This window comes from Cupressus sempervirens, chromosome 9 (genome assembly GCF_028749045.1).
Source record: "Cupressus sempervirens isolate cs-2001-9-10 chromosome 9, ASM2874904v1, whole genome shotgun sequence".
In the NCBI taxonomy this organism is placed as follows: Eukaryota; Viridiplantae; Streptophyta; class Pinopsida; order Cupressales; family Cupressaceae; genus Cupressus; species Cupressus sempervirens.
The window spans coordinates 681,092,275-681,107,535 of NC_143126.1; the positions used below are offsets into that span (position 1 = coordinate 681,092,275).

Below are 15,261 nucleotides of genomic sequence, written 5' to 3' on the forward strand. Positions count from 1 at the left end.
TTCTACAAATTACTTGGGTGTCATTTTCTAGGTACCATTATTTGTAGTGCTTTTTCTGCGAACTGTGCGACATGCACCTCGCATTGGCCTTCTCTGCAACCTATTTTAAAAAACATTTGTCTTTGTTGCAGTTATTTGCCATAAAGACTTATTGTGTAGTCATTTTGTGCACTTACAAGGTTATTCGACCATTTGTTGCAGTCTCATACAAGATATGCACCATATTACAAGCTATCTGTAATTTTTTGAGTTTTATTTCAAATGATTAGGATTTGGTGCGAAACTGTCAAGTTCTTTGTTGGTTTCAAAAACTAATTGTAGATTTTTGGTGATTTTATAGATCTTAACTAGGTTGCTTTCATAAATTTGTGGGTGTCTCAGTTTCCATGCCTCAAATTTCATACCAGTCGAAAATTATTCTAATTTTAAATTCCTTTTGGGTTTTTTGAGATCTCTTTTGGGTCTTTGTTGGTTTTTTTTTGGGTTAGCTGTAAATTCTTCTCGAAATTCATGCGAATTATACTTCATTATTTTTTGAAGTCTATACTTGCATTTGCCCCTGTTTTTTGCATAGGGATTTGGGTTCCAAAATTTGTGCTATCACCTCTGCTTTATTTTTTGTTTTGCCTACATTGGGAACGTGCAAGATGGCATCATTGACCAACATAATGTTGGAAGGCTATCAAAGATTTAATTTCAGAGATTATAACACTTGGAGTAGCATATGCTGACAATCTTCAAATATCGCCGCCTCGATACAACTGTTCTAGGAATAGAGATTTGTCCTACCAAAATCCAAGTAGACTAGGACAAGTTTGATGACCGGAATCAAGAAGCTGTTATGCCAGTCAAGCTCTCTATCATAGATGATTAGTTGCCTCAGATACCTTTTGGCAAGTCAACATTAGACATTTGGCACCGTCTAAAGGAATTGCATGAGACAACTGACAATAGCCTTGTGTTCTTCTCCAGTTGTTCTCCATAATGATGGATGAACACATGTCCTTATAAGAGCATCTCACAAAGATTAAGGACACTAGAGATCAGCTCAAAGTTATTGGTTCGAAAATTGAGTAAGATGTGGTAGTCATCATCTTGAAGAGTCTACCTAAACCTTTTGAGCACTTTATAGAGACTCAACATTACTTCCACTAATGTTGATCTGAAATTTTCAGAGTTGTGCACCAAACTTTTGCAACATGATCATTGGAATCAATAGTTTGGTAGTAGTACCACCTTGTCCTCCTTAGAGCAAGCCTTTGCAGCCAAATCCTTTCACAAGGATAAAGGCAATTTCAACAATATCAGTCATCTCAGTAGAAGGGCCGTAGTCAATCTTAGGATGATTTGAAGAAGATTCAAGATTTGATTTGAAGAAGATTCAATGCAACTACTATCACAAATATGGTCATTTGCTCAAGGATTGTTGCATTCAATTGGCTTCCGAATAATGGAAGCAAGGAGGGTCTCCACCTAAAGCCAATGTTCCTGAGCACACAGAGCAAAGAGTCTTTTGACACCTTGATGGCTGAAAGACCTCCAGACCATGTCAAATCTTTTTCTCCATATATAGATTTTCATTGTCATTTCACTCACAGGTGTGATTGGTTTACAATATTTTTTCTCTAAATTGGTTCAAATATATTTGGAGGAGGTGAATAGTAAGTATATAGGTGTTAACTAGGGCAACGCTAAGATACAACATGGTGGGAGGAATCTCATTTTCCTCAATGTATACTACGTTCCTGTTATGGAACTTAACCTACTCTCAGTGAGTCAGATCATGCAACACTGTCGTCAACTTGATGTGGTATTCAGTACTGAAGTGTTTGATTGTTGATCATGCAACACACACTACTGTAGTTGTTGGCATTGAGGGTTATGGTCTATATGGACTTGTTGATATAGTTATTTCTCTTGAGCACGCCTTCACAACAAAACCATCTTCTACCAGTAGTCTGTGGCATCACAATATGGTTACTTGAACTTCACTAGCTTTCTTAGGTTGTTTGGGATGATTTAGTTCTTGGCCTACGTGAATTTTAAACTCAAAATCAGCAAGTTTGTGGTGCTAGTCAAAATGGAAAGCAACATAGGATGTCATTAAGGAGGGTGACTCATGGTAAGCCTCTAAGGTGCTATAGTTGGTCAATGTTGATGTATGTGGTCTGATGAATACTCTTGTTATTGGATGCATGTATTTCTTACTTTTTATTGATGAATTTAGTCGTAAAATGTGGGTGTACCTTCTTAGACAAAACCAAATGTGTATATTGTATTTCAGAAATTTAAGGCCTTGCTATAAAAAGAGTCTAGTTGTGCTATTATATCTCTTAGGTTTGATATTGGGGAGGAGTTTTGTTCTACTGTTTTCGTCGCTTTTTATGATACACATGGCATCAAATGTCAGTTAACCACACTATACATGCCTCAACAAAACAATGTTGTAAAATGTTGCCGCCACACCATTACAGAATTAGCCAGGTCTATGATGGAACATAGAAATGTTCCTAAGAAATATTGGGCAAAAGCGGTGTTTATTGCGTTATATCTCCTTAATCGGTCTCCCACAAATGAAGTTAAGGAGAGGACTCCTGAGGAAGCTTGGACTAGTCACAAGCCTAAGATCATCCACTTGAAAGTTTTTTTCTCTTTAGCATATGTATGGATTTCAGATGCCTAATGCTCCAAATTGGATTCCAAGACTTAGAAGCTTATGTTCATAGGATAAAGTGACAACTATTAGGCTTACCAACTGATTGATGTAGAACTGATTGTCTTATCTTCAGTTGTGAGGTTGTCTTTGATGAAAAATGAGGACTATTTCAGCTTTTCTCTTCTAAGCATAATTTTGAGGATCAACTTGTGAAGGCTTCTGAGTTGGGTGTTTGTCTTCCATTAGCTTCCTCTAATGGGAGGGATTGCAGATTATGTATTTTATGATGCACTACCTGACTTTTCTTTGGATGATGGTAATATTCCAATTGCAGATCCTCTTCGTCCTCCTAATGTTGGCACTTTACTCTTTGACCTAAATGACGAGCTAAGACAAGTCCCGATGAGCTCATTGAGGATTGATCGTCTAGAAATAAGGGCAAGTAGCAAAATACAATTAACTTTTCTCTCATGGCCAACCTTCATAGTATTTATGAGCCTCAGACATTTAAAGAGGCAAAAGAGATTTCAGAGAGGGAACGAGCTATGGATGCGAAATACCCAGAGTTATGAAGATCAATACATGTGTTCTTTCTGATCTTCCTCTATGGAAGAAGCCCATTAGCTACAAATGGGTACACAAGGTCAAGTATCATTAAATAAATGGGTATATTAGTTGCTTGAGGCTTCTCATAGCAAGAGGACATTGACTTTGAGGAGACTTTTGCTCTTACTACCAAGATGAGTACAATTCATCTTTTTTTTGCCATTGCAGCTCAATTTGGATGGTAAGGCCATTAGATGGATGTTAAGAGTGCCTTCTTGAATGAAGAGTTGCAGGAAGAAATCTACATTACGTAGTTCCTTAGTTTCATGGTCGCTAGCAAAGATCACCATGTATGTTGACTTAAGAAAGCACTCTATGGACTCAAACATGCCCTTGAGCATGGTACATCAAGATTGATAACTACTTCGTTGCTCATGGTTTTCAGTGTTGCCCTTCTGTCAATAATTTGTATATCAACCACTTTGGTGTTGATGTTCTCTTTCTTGTTGTCTATCTGGATGACTTGATCATTATTGGTAGCTCAACACATTTGATTGCAGAAATCAAACAAGAGTTTTGCAAGGATTTTGATAAGACATATTTAGGGCTTCTCCATTATTGTTTAGGTGTTGAGGTTTGGCAGATTGATGATAGCATCTTTATTTCTCTGTCTAAGTATGTCAGGAACTTGCTTGACAAGTTTTGAATGCAGGATGTAAACTTGCTTCCACACCAATGGAGAAGGGATTGAATTTGTTAGCCAAGTTTGATCTTGCTCCTGTTGATGAAACGAATTATATGTAACTAGTGGGTAGTCTCATATATCTTACCACCACTAGACATGATCTCAAATTGGCAATGAGCTACATTTCATGCTTCATTACAGCCCCCAAGGATGATCAATGAGTAGTAGAGAAGCATGTGCTACGTTATGTGAAGGGCACCTTTGATTATGGATTTATTTATAGGAGTCATGATTCCAAAATCAGTGGGTGCATAGATTTTAGATTAGGTAGGTTTAGTCGATGATAAGATGTAAACCTCTGGATGTGTTTAGTTTAGGATTTGGTGTAGTCATTTGGAATAGCAAGAAGTAGCATGGAGTCTCTCTCTTCTCTACAAAAGCAGAGTATTAAGGAGCTGTTAAGGAAGCTTGTGAGGTAGTTTGGCTTTGTCAGATGCTTGTGTATATGCATTTATCTCAAGTAGGCCCGACTCCCTTACTTTGTGGTACTCAAGGAGTGCTCAAGCTTGCTAAGAATTCAGTCTTCCATGAAAGAACAAAATGTGTGGAGGCTCATTGTCATTACATTCGACAACTGGGTGAAGACAGGATAGTTCAGTTGCAGACAACAGAGCAAATTGCAGACATTTTCACCAAGCCTCTTGTTCTAGATAAGTTTGCTAAATAAAGGGGTCAACTTTGTGTTGTTGGTAGTGTTGGAAATATAAGAGGAGTAATTGAGAGGGGAGGGGTGAATCAGTTACCACTATAATTCCAAATCTCTTAGATGTCAATACAAACTTCCTTTTAACTGACAGCTTGGCTAGAACTAGATATTCACTGTAACTTGGTTAACAAAGCAATTTTAAGATAATGATATGCATTAACCTTTAGTAACTTAGTTGTAGAAAGATAAAGCAGTAAGCAAATAACATGAACACATGAGACACCAAGATTTAACGTGGAAACCCAATTTGGGAAAACCACAAATGCAACTAGTTACAACTTTTCACTCTTCTAAAGTGAGCCCTGTTAGGAGCCAACCTTGTTAAAGGTCACAAAACACATTGTTAGGTGTGATCTTGTTAAAGGATTTGAATCACCCTATCAAATAAACAAATAATATCCACTTAGTTGGCTTGGATAAACCAAATAATAGATAAAACTAATATATTGTAGGTCGGCTAAAACTAGGTCACTTGGTTACCATTGAGTTCCTTGGTAACTGAACTAACTCCGTTTACACTGAACTCCTTTGGTAACCAACCTGACTCGGTTTAGATAGGAATCCTTGAACTTGCTCGGCGTATATTGGAGTCTTCTGAACTCAGTTCCAATTGGTAGTGCTTGGTTAGAGTATAACATTTGTGTAACATCAATGACAATATAAATTGAATAATTGTTAGCAATAGGTAGATCGACCATTAAGAGAGGGTATTATAATTTTATTTAATTACTTTAGTGGTCATCTATGTAATATTTGTATGTCTTTGTAGATAAGATCGTTTCTTAAGTTTCTTGTTAGAAACTTTCTATTCTTGTAAATTCATTATAATATTCTCTTCTATAATTTGTTAATACATCAAACAATTTTTCAATTACTTCCTAGGAGTAGATAAAGCCAATGGAAATTTGCTCAAAACTAGATGTAGAAGATAGTCTTTGAAGAACATCCCTTGTCCCCTTAGGAATAAAAAATATCGAAGGTATATTGATACGATCTCCCCATTCTTGAATGGAATATGAGGAAAGAAAACTCGATATAGATCAAGCCTTTGAATGGTGCCCAAGTATCCTCATGTTGATGCCAAAGGGTGTCTTTCTAGGCCATAATGACAATCTCCATAAAGTAAAGTTTAAGGATGGAATACATGGAATTTTGAAGTTTTTTTGGATAGTGATTGAGAGAGGAAAACATGAAAAATGCTAGGAAAGACAGCATTTTGGAGAGCCAAGGTATGAAAAAACTTTGGAAAGTTGTTCTTAGAGAGTTTGGACTCTGACCTTCCCAAGTACAACCTTGGACGGTTCGGAATTTGACCTTCTGAAGTACACAACCTCAAAATTTCATCCATTTATATTGATGAAATTTTGATTCCATGCGATTCTTTGCATGACTCGAGACCTCAAAATTCTGCCCACCTATATTGATTACATTTTTGATTCCATGTGGTTCCTTGCATGAAAAAATGGGAGTTTCAAGGTGAAAACCAGATTTACTCACCAAAATAAACCCGACTTAAGTGGGTTGGAGATCATTTTCCATTAAAACATCAGTATCAGACCTGCAATCAAGAAGAAAAGACATGATTAAGTATGACATTTCAAGGTGAAATCAAAACCCAACCCATCAAATAAAGAAGTTGAAAGAGGGTTTAGATTTTTTGAAAGAAAGGAGGCATGTCAATTCCAATGAAAGGCAGCATCAGCTGGGACTTGGAGAGGTCAGTTTCCAACTCTCACCAAATCTCAAATTGGGATCATCCGAATTTTCAATGAAGAGCAAGATGGGTATTGGGCATCAAGAAAATCTTCAGCATGAAACAAACATTTCAAATCATTGATTTGGGCTAATTAAAAAGGTAAATTTGTCCATGGCATGAAATCAGATTTTCAAGGCTAGAAATTCATCATTCAATCCTCAATTTTACGATGAAAATTGATTTGAGATATTATATATCAAGCAAGGGGAGAATTACAAGTGAGAAAATGAGGAAGCATATGCATGAGAAGTCGATGTTTGAAAGGGGGCTTGTACTTAAGAGTGGTCAGATTTTGACCCCTCCTTGTACAACCTTCAATTTGGAGAGGTCAAAATCTGGCCACTCTAAGTTGCAGATTGGGACTTCAATCCCCTAATTTCCACCAGCAGGCAGACCTCTAATTCAGCCTTGAAATAGATTGACCCTCTTAGTTCAATGGATATACGTGACTAAGTGGTTTAATAAAGGAAATGGTGTTTTAAATTGAATTTAGATAAAATTTTATGTCAAATAATATCATGTGAACTTTCAGATTATTTTGATATTGTTTCAACTTACATTTTGTGAGCTTTATTAGGGTCTTCTTTGCAAGGAAAAGTGGAGATGCTTGTGGGCAAAGAGATTATGGCAAAGTTCAAAGGAGATAACCATAAGAAGATTTAAGTAAAGGCTGTTTCCACTTCAAGGCTTCAAGCAAGTACAACATGGAGAATTCAAGTATCTACCAAATGGCAAGTCATTTATCAGAGAGTAGAGCAGGATGGTTTGGGGTCGAGGTTGAAGTGAAGATGGTAATTCAAGAACAAGTGCCAATTTATGAAACATGATTTATGCCAAGGAAGTAGGATTTCAAGTTTAAGCAAGTTCAAGCCACTCTAGTGAGAAGATCTTTAAATAAAGAGGATGGAGAAGATTTATGAAGATGAAACAACTCGGGCCATCGCAATCTATTGAAGGTTGATAACATTCAGTACATCTATTGAAGTCTTGAAAATATTCTATATCAAGAGACATTTCTTCTTCAAGGAATTGATCAAGTCTACAAGTTAAGCATGCTGAGGTGGCACACTTTCATTTTTAATGAATCAAAAGACTCTAGTTGCTCATGTCCAAGCTCATCCAATCAAATCCATTCCAAATGTACATGCTTCTATCTAACCCGCTTTCTCCTTGGTCTACAAAGTTATTATAATTTTTTCATTGGCCCACATGGAGGTGCTTCATTGTAATTGGATAAACATTTAATGCTTGTATCCAGTAGTTGTACTAGGGTTGTGTTGGCACAATCTTGGCCCTTCATCTTGGCCATTCATTGTACTTGGAGCAACTATATAGGCCTTCCTCAAATCATTTGTAAGAGGAAACTTGGAGAGATTTTTGCAATAGTATTGCCAATGGCATTCCTAATTAATTGTTGGTTTCCATGGTGGATTACTTCTAGTCTATGTTCCCTTGAGTTTCCAAAGGGTGACGATAGGGGACAGCGAGACAAGTTTCCAAGACGGCAATTTTTTTTGCTGATTTTGGAGATGGGGAGAGACGACAAATTGGGATGGCTATATAACAAGAGGGAAAATTAAAATATATAGAGAAATTTAAAATATTTATATGAAAACATGGATAAAGCATGTACTTATACATAATAGAACCTTAAAATATAAGAATCAACAAAATTCATATTGCAAATTTGTGTTACTTTGAGAATCAGTCTAATTTGTTCTAGAAGTGAAAATCAAAGTCCCCTAGGTGTCCCCAAGTCTCAAAGATGTTTCTGGGATGAGGACGACTTAAAATATACTGGGGATGTGTCCCCGAGTAACACTGCTTCTGGTATTTTTACATCTCACTTAGATTAGGATTTTCTTTTATGTTGAATAGATGTAGATGAACGGAAGATATTGTTGTTGGTGAATCTAGTTGAAATTAGTCTCCTTTTGCTACTAATTTGTAAGGGGAAACTTGGAGAGATTGTTGCAATAGTATTACCAAGGTAGATCCTAATTAGTAGCTTGGAGAGATTGTTGCAATAGTATTACCAAGGTAATTCCTAATTAATTGTTGGTTTTCATGGTGAATACTTCTGTTATTTTGGAATATTGCACATTTTTTACATCTCACTTAGATTAGGATTTTCATTTACATTGTACATTGTTGTTGGTGAATCATGTTGAAATTAGTGTCAATACCTTTTGATACTAGTTGATTTCAAGTATGAGTGTAAGGTTAGTCTAGGCCTTATTGCAAGCATTTAACTTCTATTGGAAATGCTCATTTGGATTGTGCCATCATTGGTTATTGAATAAGTATTGAGCATATGATTATCAGCCATGCATCCTTATAAGCAAGACCTCATTTATGTTGTTGATTTGGCAAAGCAAGGACTGGTGAGTCTCATCTCACCATCAATGATCTCTTACATTATTAGAGTTAGATTAGCTTCCTAAACCCTCTTATCTGTTTGCACTTTGTTTTATTAGAAGTAGTTGAAGAACTATTATTGCCAAATCATTCGCTTTTGTAAAGTTGATTTCCTTTGAATGAATAGTGTAAGTCCCCAACTGATTACTTGGAGATCATACCACAAAACTCATTTAAGTCCACAGTAAGAAGGAGCCATGAGGTTTTCTTAGTTGATTGTACAATCATATACATTGTTTAACATCAAAGCTTCCTTATTCAAGAGAGGATTCAATGTTTGGTGTTCAATCCTATGATACTAATCATGTCATCCTGCATGTTTAAGTGGTCATATAACTCACATTAACAGATTCATGCAGTAAAAAGACATTCAGTGTGCTCTAGATGTAGGGTATCCTTAGAAATAGTAAGACACATTTGTCCATAGGCTGTAACATTATTGTTAAACCATGCATTCTTCTGTTTATAGTCACTCGGTTCAGGAATAGTTCTAAGGAGATAGTGTAATAGATCCTACTTAAGGCAGTGATTCTTTATCCCTTCTTTCAAAGACAAATCGTTTTATGAAGTTAGCTTGACAATAAAAGGATGAAAATAATTATCAAAAGACATAATTAACTGTCCCCTCCCCCCGCTCCCCATTAATGGAGCTCTATTTTATTTTGTGATTACAAAAAAGACATTAAGAGACACTAATACACTCCCACCCTTTTCATTGGCATCAGAAATCACACTCCAAATATTACAGTATTTTCACTTTATAGTGTAGTGTGACTACGAAGCTTTTTCCAAATTACAATAGTGTCAAGGCTCACAAAAGCCAAAGAGGCAACAAAAACCTAGAAAAGATAACTTTGTGGCTCTGCTCAGCACCAACTTCAACATGCAATGTTTCAAAAGATTGGCGAGAAAATTGAGCTTTTTTGGCTAGAAAATTGATAAAGCTCAACATGGATGGAAAGTAATCTTTATCTATCCAATAACATCTTGTTTGCTGAAATCCGATGGAAAAAGGTATAATATTTTGAAAAAGTGATTTTTTTCTGCTGGAACAGCCTTCTTACAACTAAAAAAATCATACTTCCAATTTGATTTTTGTAAAATCTGTTTGCTTGTTGAAAAGATAATTTGATTTATAAATGTGGCTCTGCTGAGCACCAACTTCAACATGCAATATTTCAAAAGATTGGTGAGTAAATTGAGCTTTTTTGGCAAGAAAATTGATAAAGCTCAACATGGATGGAAATTACTCATCTTTATCTTTCCAACAATATCATGTTTGCTAAAATCTTATATCAGAGGAAAAGTTATAAATTATTGAGAAAGTGAAATTTCTCTGCTGGAACAGCCTCCTTACAACTAAAAAATTATATTTCCAATTTGATTTTTGTAAAATCTGTTTGCTAATTGAAAAAGATAACAGAAACTCAGAAATATTTTTGGGCTAGGAAAAATACCCAGATATTTTTTTTCCAACTCAGCAAGTAGAAGATGAAAAAATGAATTAAATTCAATCATCAGCGAGCTGGAAAAAAGTTGCATTGACGCATTTTGGACAACAATATTTTGCTAGATCTGTTCACTATTTGCAAAATGTAGAAGATACTTGGATAGAAATACCAATAAATCATTTTTTAATTTGACTGACATAAGACCTAGATTTGGATGCAAAAATTTAAATGCTTCCATTTTCTTGGTGGTTCTGGTGAAGTGAAAACGACATCTGACTTTCTCGAACCTTCTGGATGTTATGGCTGGAAAAAACCACTAGGATTACCAGAATGTTGCAAACAACCCAGAGATTGCCAACTATTTTTACAAAATCCCAGAGATTAAATATTTCCTTCAAACTTCATTGATTCTCAAGTTCATGTGGTAATGCAAGCGAAGAGCATGCTAGGTATTTGGGAAATGTCAAAACTTGCCATGTTAAGATCTGAAAAGCTGAATAACCTAGAAAAACTAGTGCAAACAAATAGAAATAAAACTGTAAGTTCAAATGATACAGGATCAGAATAATAACCGAGTTAGTCTCCCTTCCAGAACTGGAAATGCTAAAAAAGCAAAATAGTATGAGCAGAGCGCACGGGCAAAACCTATAGAGTGCAATTACAATGCATCGGAATGGGGTGCTCATAAGAGAGCAGTGGGTCAATATATAAGGCTCTTACAATCCAAGAGACTAATACACAACCAATGGGGATAAAGTGAAAAAGTCCCTAATTGAACTTTTGAGTGTAAAAATAATTATAGTGGAGAACTAGCTAATAAATAACTAGATAGCTAAAGAACCCCATTCACACTAATAGAGACTAGATAGCAAAAGAGCCCCATTTACACTAATAGAGGCTACCATCTTAGCTGCACTATTTTCTCTCATTTTATATTTTTTAAAGTTTAAACTATAGATAATAGTCAGTTCCCACCTTTTGATCATAGTTTGTTTACTCCTTTTTTCTAGCATGTTTACTTATGTCTTGTTAATTTTATTAATCATTGGGCCAATGGACACTTTCCATTGATTGTGTTACTTGTCGCCTTTTGGCAGCATATACACTAAAGGCTTGAGGGCTATTCCACCTTGCCTCAAAAAGAAAACTATCATAAGACAGGTAACACAAACCATTCTTTTGCTATTTTACAGATGAGGCAATGATATTTTGTGAGTTCTCTTTGTATATGAATTTCTGGTATACTGTGTACTGTTCATTCTTATTATTAGTTTCTGGCAAGAAACACAAAACATATAGGTAGGGAAAATCAATCCTTTTTTGATGATTAATAAGACATTCTTGTTGTTGATACTGTTCCCAGAATAACATAGATAATTTGGCTGAAAGGAAAAGATTAGAGTGCCGGTTAGAACCTTGGATTCTTCGGGAACTGGAAGCTATCCTGGGAGAACAGGATCTAACAATCCTCGTTCACCTTGTATTCTCTCTTTTGTTTACCAGCCTTGGAGAAAAAACACAGAAACAGAACATGGGCTTGATGTGTAGTGAAAATAAGTTTATTTGTCAATTAGAGCCTTTTCTTGGGGTCAAGGCATCTCATTTCTGGCATGAGCTGAGGTACTTATATTCACTTTTTGTTTGGGAAGTAACTATCTGCTGAATAATACAATAAGATATTTAAAAAAAAATAAAATTGTGCATGGTGCCATTTTGTGCTTTGCTTGTTTATACATATATATTGCAACATCTAATCGGAAATCCTATATAGATGCTTTGCAGAGTCTCCTTTCACGATGGGTGCATATGATTCTGTAGTAGAATATCGGAGACATCCTCATTGCACAAGTGGAGAATGAAGGCATGAGCACCTTATATTGAGTTGCAGCGATCAGGAGGAATGGACATTTGTTCAAGCATAAAAACAACTTGGGTGAATTGTACTAAGTTGCCGTTGTGCTATTTTTTGTGAGGCATTGGTCACGTCTTCATGAGCACCAATTAATTGTCTCCATGTATTATTAACATAAAGTAATTGTAAAAATAAAATAAATTTTCAGTAAAATAAATAAAATCGAAGACTAATATCTCATGGTGTTTTTAGAGAGATATATCTACATTAGTTAACATGTTATGAGCAGAGTCAAGTGTCTCAATGTATATGAACATATCTTAGTCCACTGAAATTTTTGTCTAATTTTTTAAGTTGCTTGTGGTACCTTGCTTCTATTCAAGAGCTTTACCAAATATTAAGGACTTTCCTTTATTCTGTTTTAATGAATTCATAAGGCCTGTCTAGAAACAAGATCCACCAAACAGCAGTACAATTTGTATAATTATTCTCTCTTGTTTTACCATTGACCACCAATATGGTTATGCATTTGTCAACATACACTACAGAATGTAGTCTGCATATAAACTTCGATTTTACAACAATATGCTGATACTCTTACTGTATGTTTTTGTTTGGAAAATCAATATGTTTAGTAGAATCCCCACGCAAGAATGTGGCCCAAACCACTCAGGACAGGCATCGAGGTAAGAAACAAAATTATATATGGCACTTATGTGTTTCTCTAGCTTATCTAGGCTAGTAAACTTTCAATTTAAGGCTTAGCTGTAGTCACACACAATTTGACAGGAAAGAGCAGCCAATCATCTTAGGCATAATGATTGCTAGAAGCTGCTTTATAAAGACCCTGGAAGAAAGACCAAAACAGGTATCGTAAGGCTTAACCGAGTCTAAAGAAAATGACCCTTTGAGTCATATGGCTCAAGTATAGTGCCTACAGAAACCCGCTATGAATCTGTATTCACTTCGCTTATAAATATAGCCTCATCAGGTATCAATTATACAACCTAATGTGGACGGTCTTAATCTTTGTCATGATAAAGGATATGATTTCTTCTTGAACTGCACGATGACAATATTAGGTGTATCTATGCAGTTGTTCCCTCCCAAACTTACTGTCAATTTCCTTGTTTGTCCTACTTCCTTTGGAAATACGTGAGGTCCTTACATTTTCAAATCAATGACAAAGGCTGCTGGCTTCCTTGATTAGAGTGCCTCATTAGAATCTTGAAGCTAACATCTATTCATATCACAAGTTCAAATTCGATTGGGAGGTAGGGTATGTGCGCCTGGTTTGTAGTGCAGTTAGGTACCTCCGGAAAAGGAGTACGAGGTAGTCCCATATCACTATCACCATGTGTCAACCCAAAAACTATGGCTGGTGTCGTAGACTAAGTCATTTTTCTCTCCTTTTTATCTTCCCATCTATTTAAGTCATTGACAAGCGTGAGAGTTCCTCTTCTTTTTATCTTCCCATCTATTTAAGTCATTGACAAGCGTGAGAGATCCACTTCAAAATAATTATTATCTGTACATTTTAAATATTTTTCTTATCATAAACACTTAATACTAAATAATGCAATCTAATGACAATATTTTCCACAAGTTATATTTTGAGATATAAAAAATAATTCATTTTTAAAATTATTTTCACCTTAAAACTAATTTATATATATTTTACAACCATTTAAATATACTATTACCTATCTTTTAATTAATTTATTAGTTTTTACTTTCTTTGTTAATTATAATAGTTTTCACTTTATCTAGTTATGGAAGTACCAATTGTTCTGATTTAATTGTTGTACTTGCAAGAATATGAATGCATGGTGGTTAATGCTATCTTCTCTATATGCAAACTATAAGACATTTTTTGAACAAAATGAACTTTATCTTGTCTTTAGTTAAAAATGAATCATAGCATTACCAAATGTCCACTTCATTTTCAATTTATTATTTGATCATAAATGAATTAGCTAACAACATGCACTTGATAAACTAGTGATTTTTCTTTGGACTCCAACACTTAAATCAAGTGTGTCAAATCCATTTTCCCCATTCCTTTCTAAAAGTTGTATGATTGATGTTAACATAAGTTTACTTGTCAATAATATCTGTCTGGAATAGTAATTTAGGCGACCTCCTTTGAATTTGTAAACGAGCTTTGCCACTCCAAAACTTTCAAATCTAAAGTTTAAACCATAGTTTTACAGCATACACCATCTTTTTTTGATTTCGATGAATTATAAATCATAGAGGAAAAACTAAAGAAAAAGGAAGAATGCCATACAATTTGTACTTTTATAATTTTATTAGTGATGCAAAAAATCTAAACTCCTTTTCCACTATTCCTACACCTCTTAAATTTAAATTTAAAATTCATATATTTTAATTTATTATCAGTTTTTAATTTTTTTAATCAAAGGTATCCGACAATATTATTGCATTATTTAATATATAGGTTAATTATTTAAAATAAAAATATGAATATTAATTTAAATAATAGCAAGTCTTTATTTATCATTTCAAGTTTGCATATATTATACATATTCACCTCTAGATTCTATATTATTTTCCTTCTCTTTAAATTTATTAATAGGAAGTCATCTTGAAATCTTTCAGCACTAGGCTTCATATTCCAAGACGATACCCTACAAGGCAGGAACTCTAGCTCAATCAAAGCTCTTGTTAGAATTAAGGTAACATTTAACTTACAATTCTATGTATAACTTGTGTTTATGATACTCTTGTAAGATGTACACAAATGTTTACGATGTAATTAGAGAAATAATTTGTTTCTTAGATTCCCTAAGAACCTTGACATTAGTTATCATATGCATTAAAAAATGAGCGAAGATTACAATTGATATTGAGGGATATTGGGGCTCATTTAGACATTCTTCATTTTCCAGCAGAGTGCAGTCAACCCTTGTGTTTTTGGAGCCGGAAATCACTATAAAAGGAGTCTTTGTCCCCATATTTTCACAACACATGACATCCAAGCAATCCACAATTTTACAAGAGTGTGTAATCAAGTCTAAGGTGTATTCAAGAACTTTTTGGTGATTTCTAGCAAGCAAGGATTTGGCTCCAAGATTTGTAGGCTCTTCCACCCATTCAAGATCTCCAAG

The 15,261-nt window shown here is 34.9% G+C and overlaps 1 protein-coding gene across 2 annotated transcripts in view; it reads left to right on the plus strand.

Annotated features, from left to right (window-relative positions):
* The window catches only part of LOC149540563 (RING/U-box superfamily protein), a 47,886-nt gene extending 35,516 nt beyond the window's left edge, over positions 1-12,370 (plus strand). Inside the window, exons 3-5 of one of the 2 annotated variants that reach the window (XM_089801642.1) lie at positions 11,376-11,439; positions 11,642-11,898; positions 12,050-12,370. In XM_089801642.1, the coding sequence (XP_089657768.1) occupies positions 11,376-11,439; positions 11,642-11,898; positions 12,050-12,137 (409 nt within the window). In that variant the 3' untranslated portion in view covers positions 12,138-12,370. The remainder of the gene's footprint in view (positions 1-11,375; positions 11,440-11,641; positions 11,899-12,049) is intronic. The other variant, XM_089801643.1, reaches the window with a different exon arrangement.
* The last annotated feature ends 2,891 nt before the right edge of the window (positions 12,371-15,261 follow it).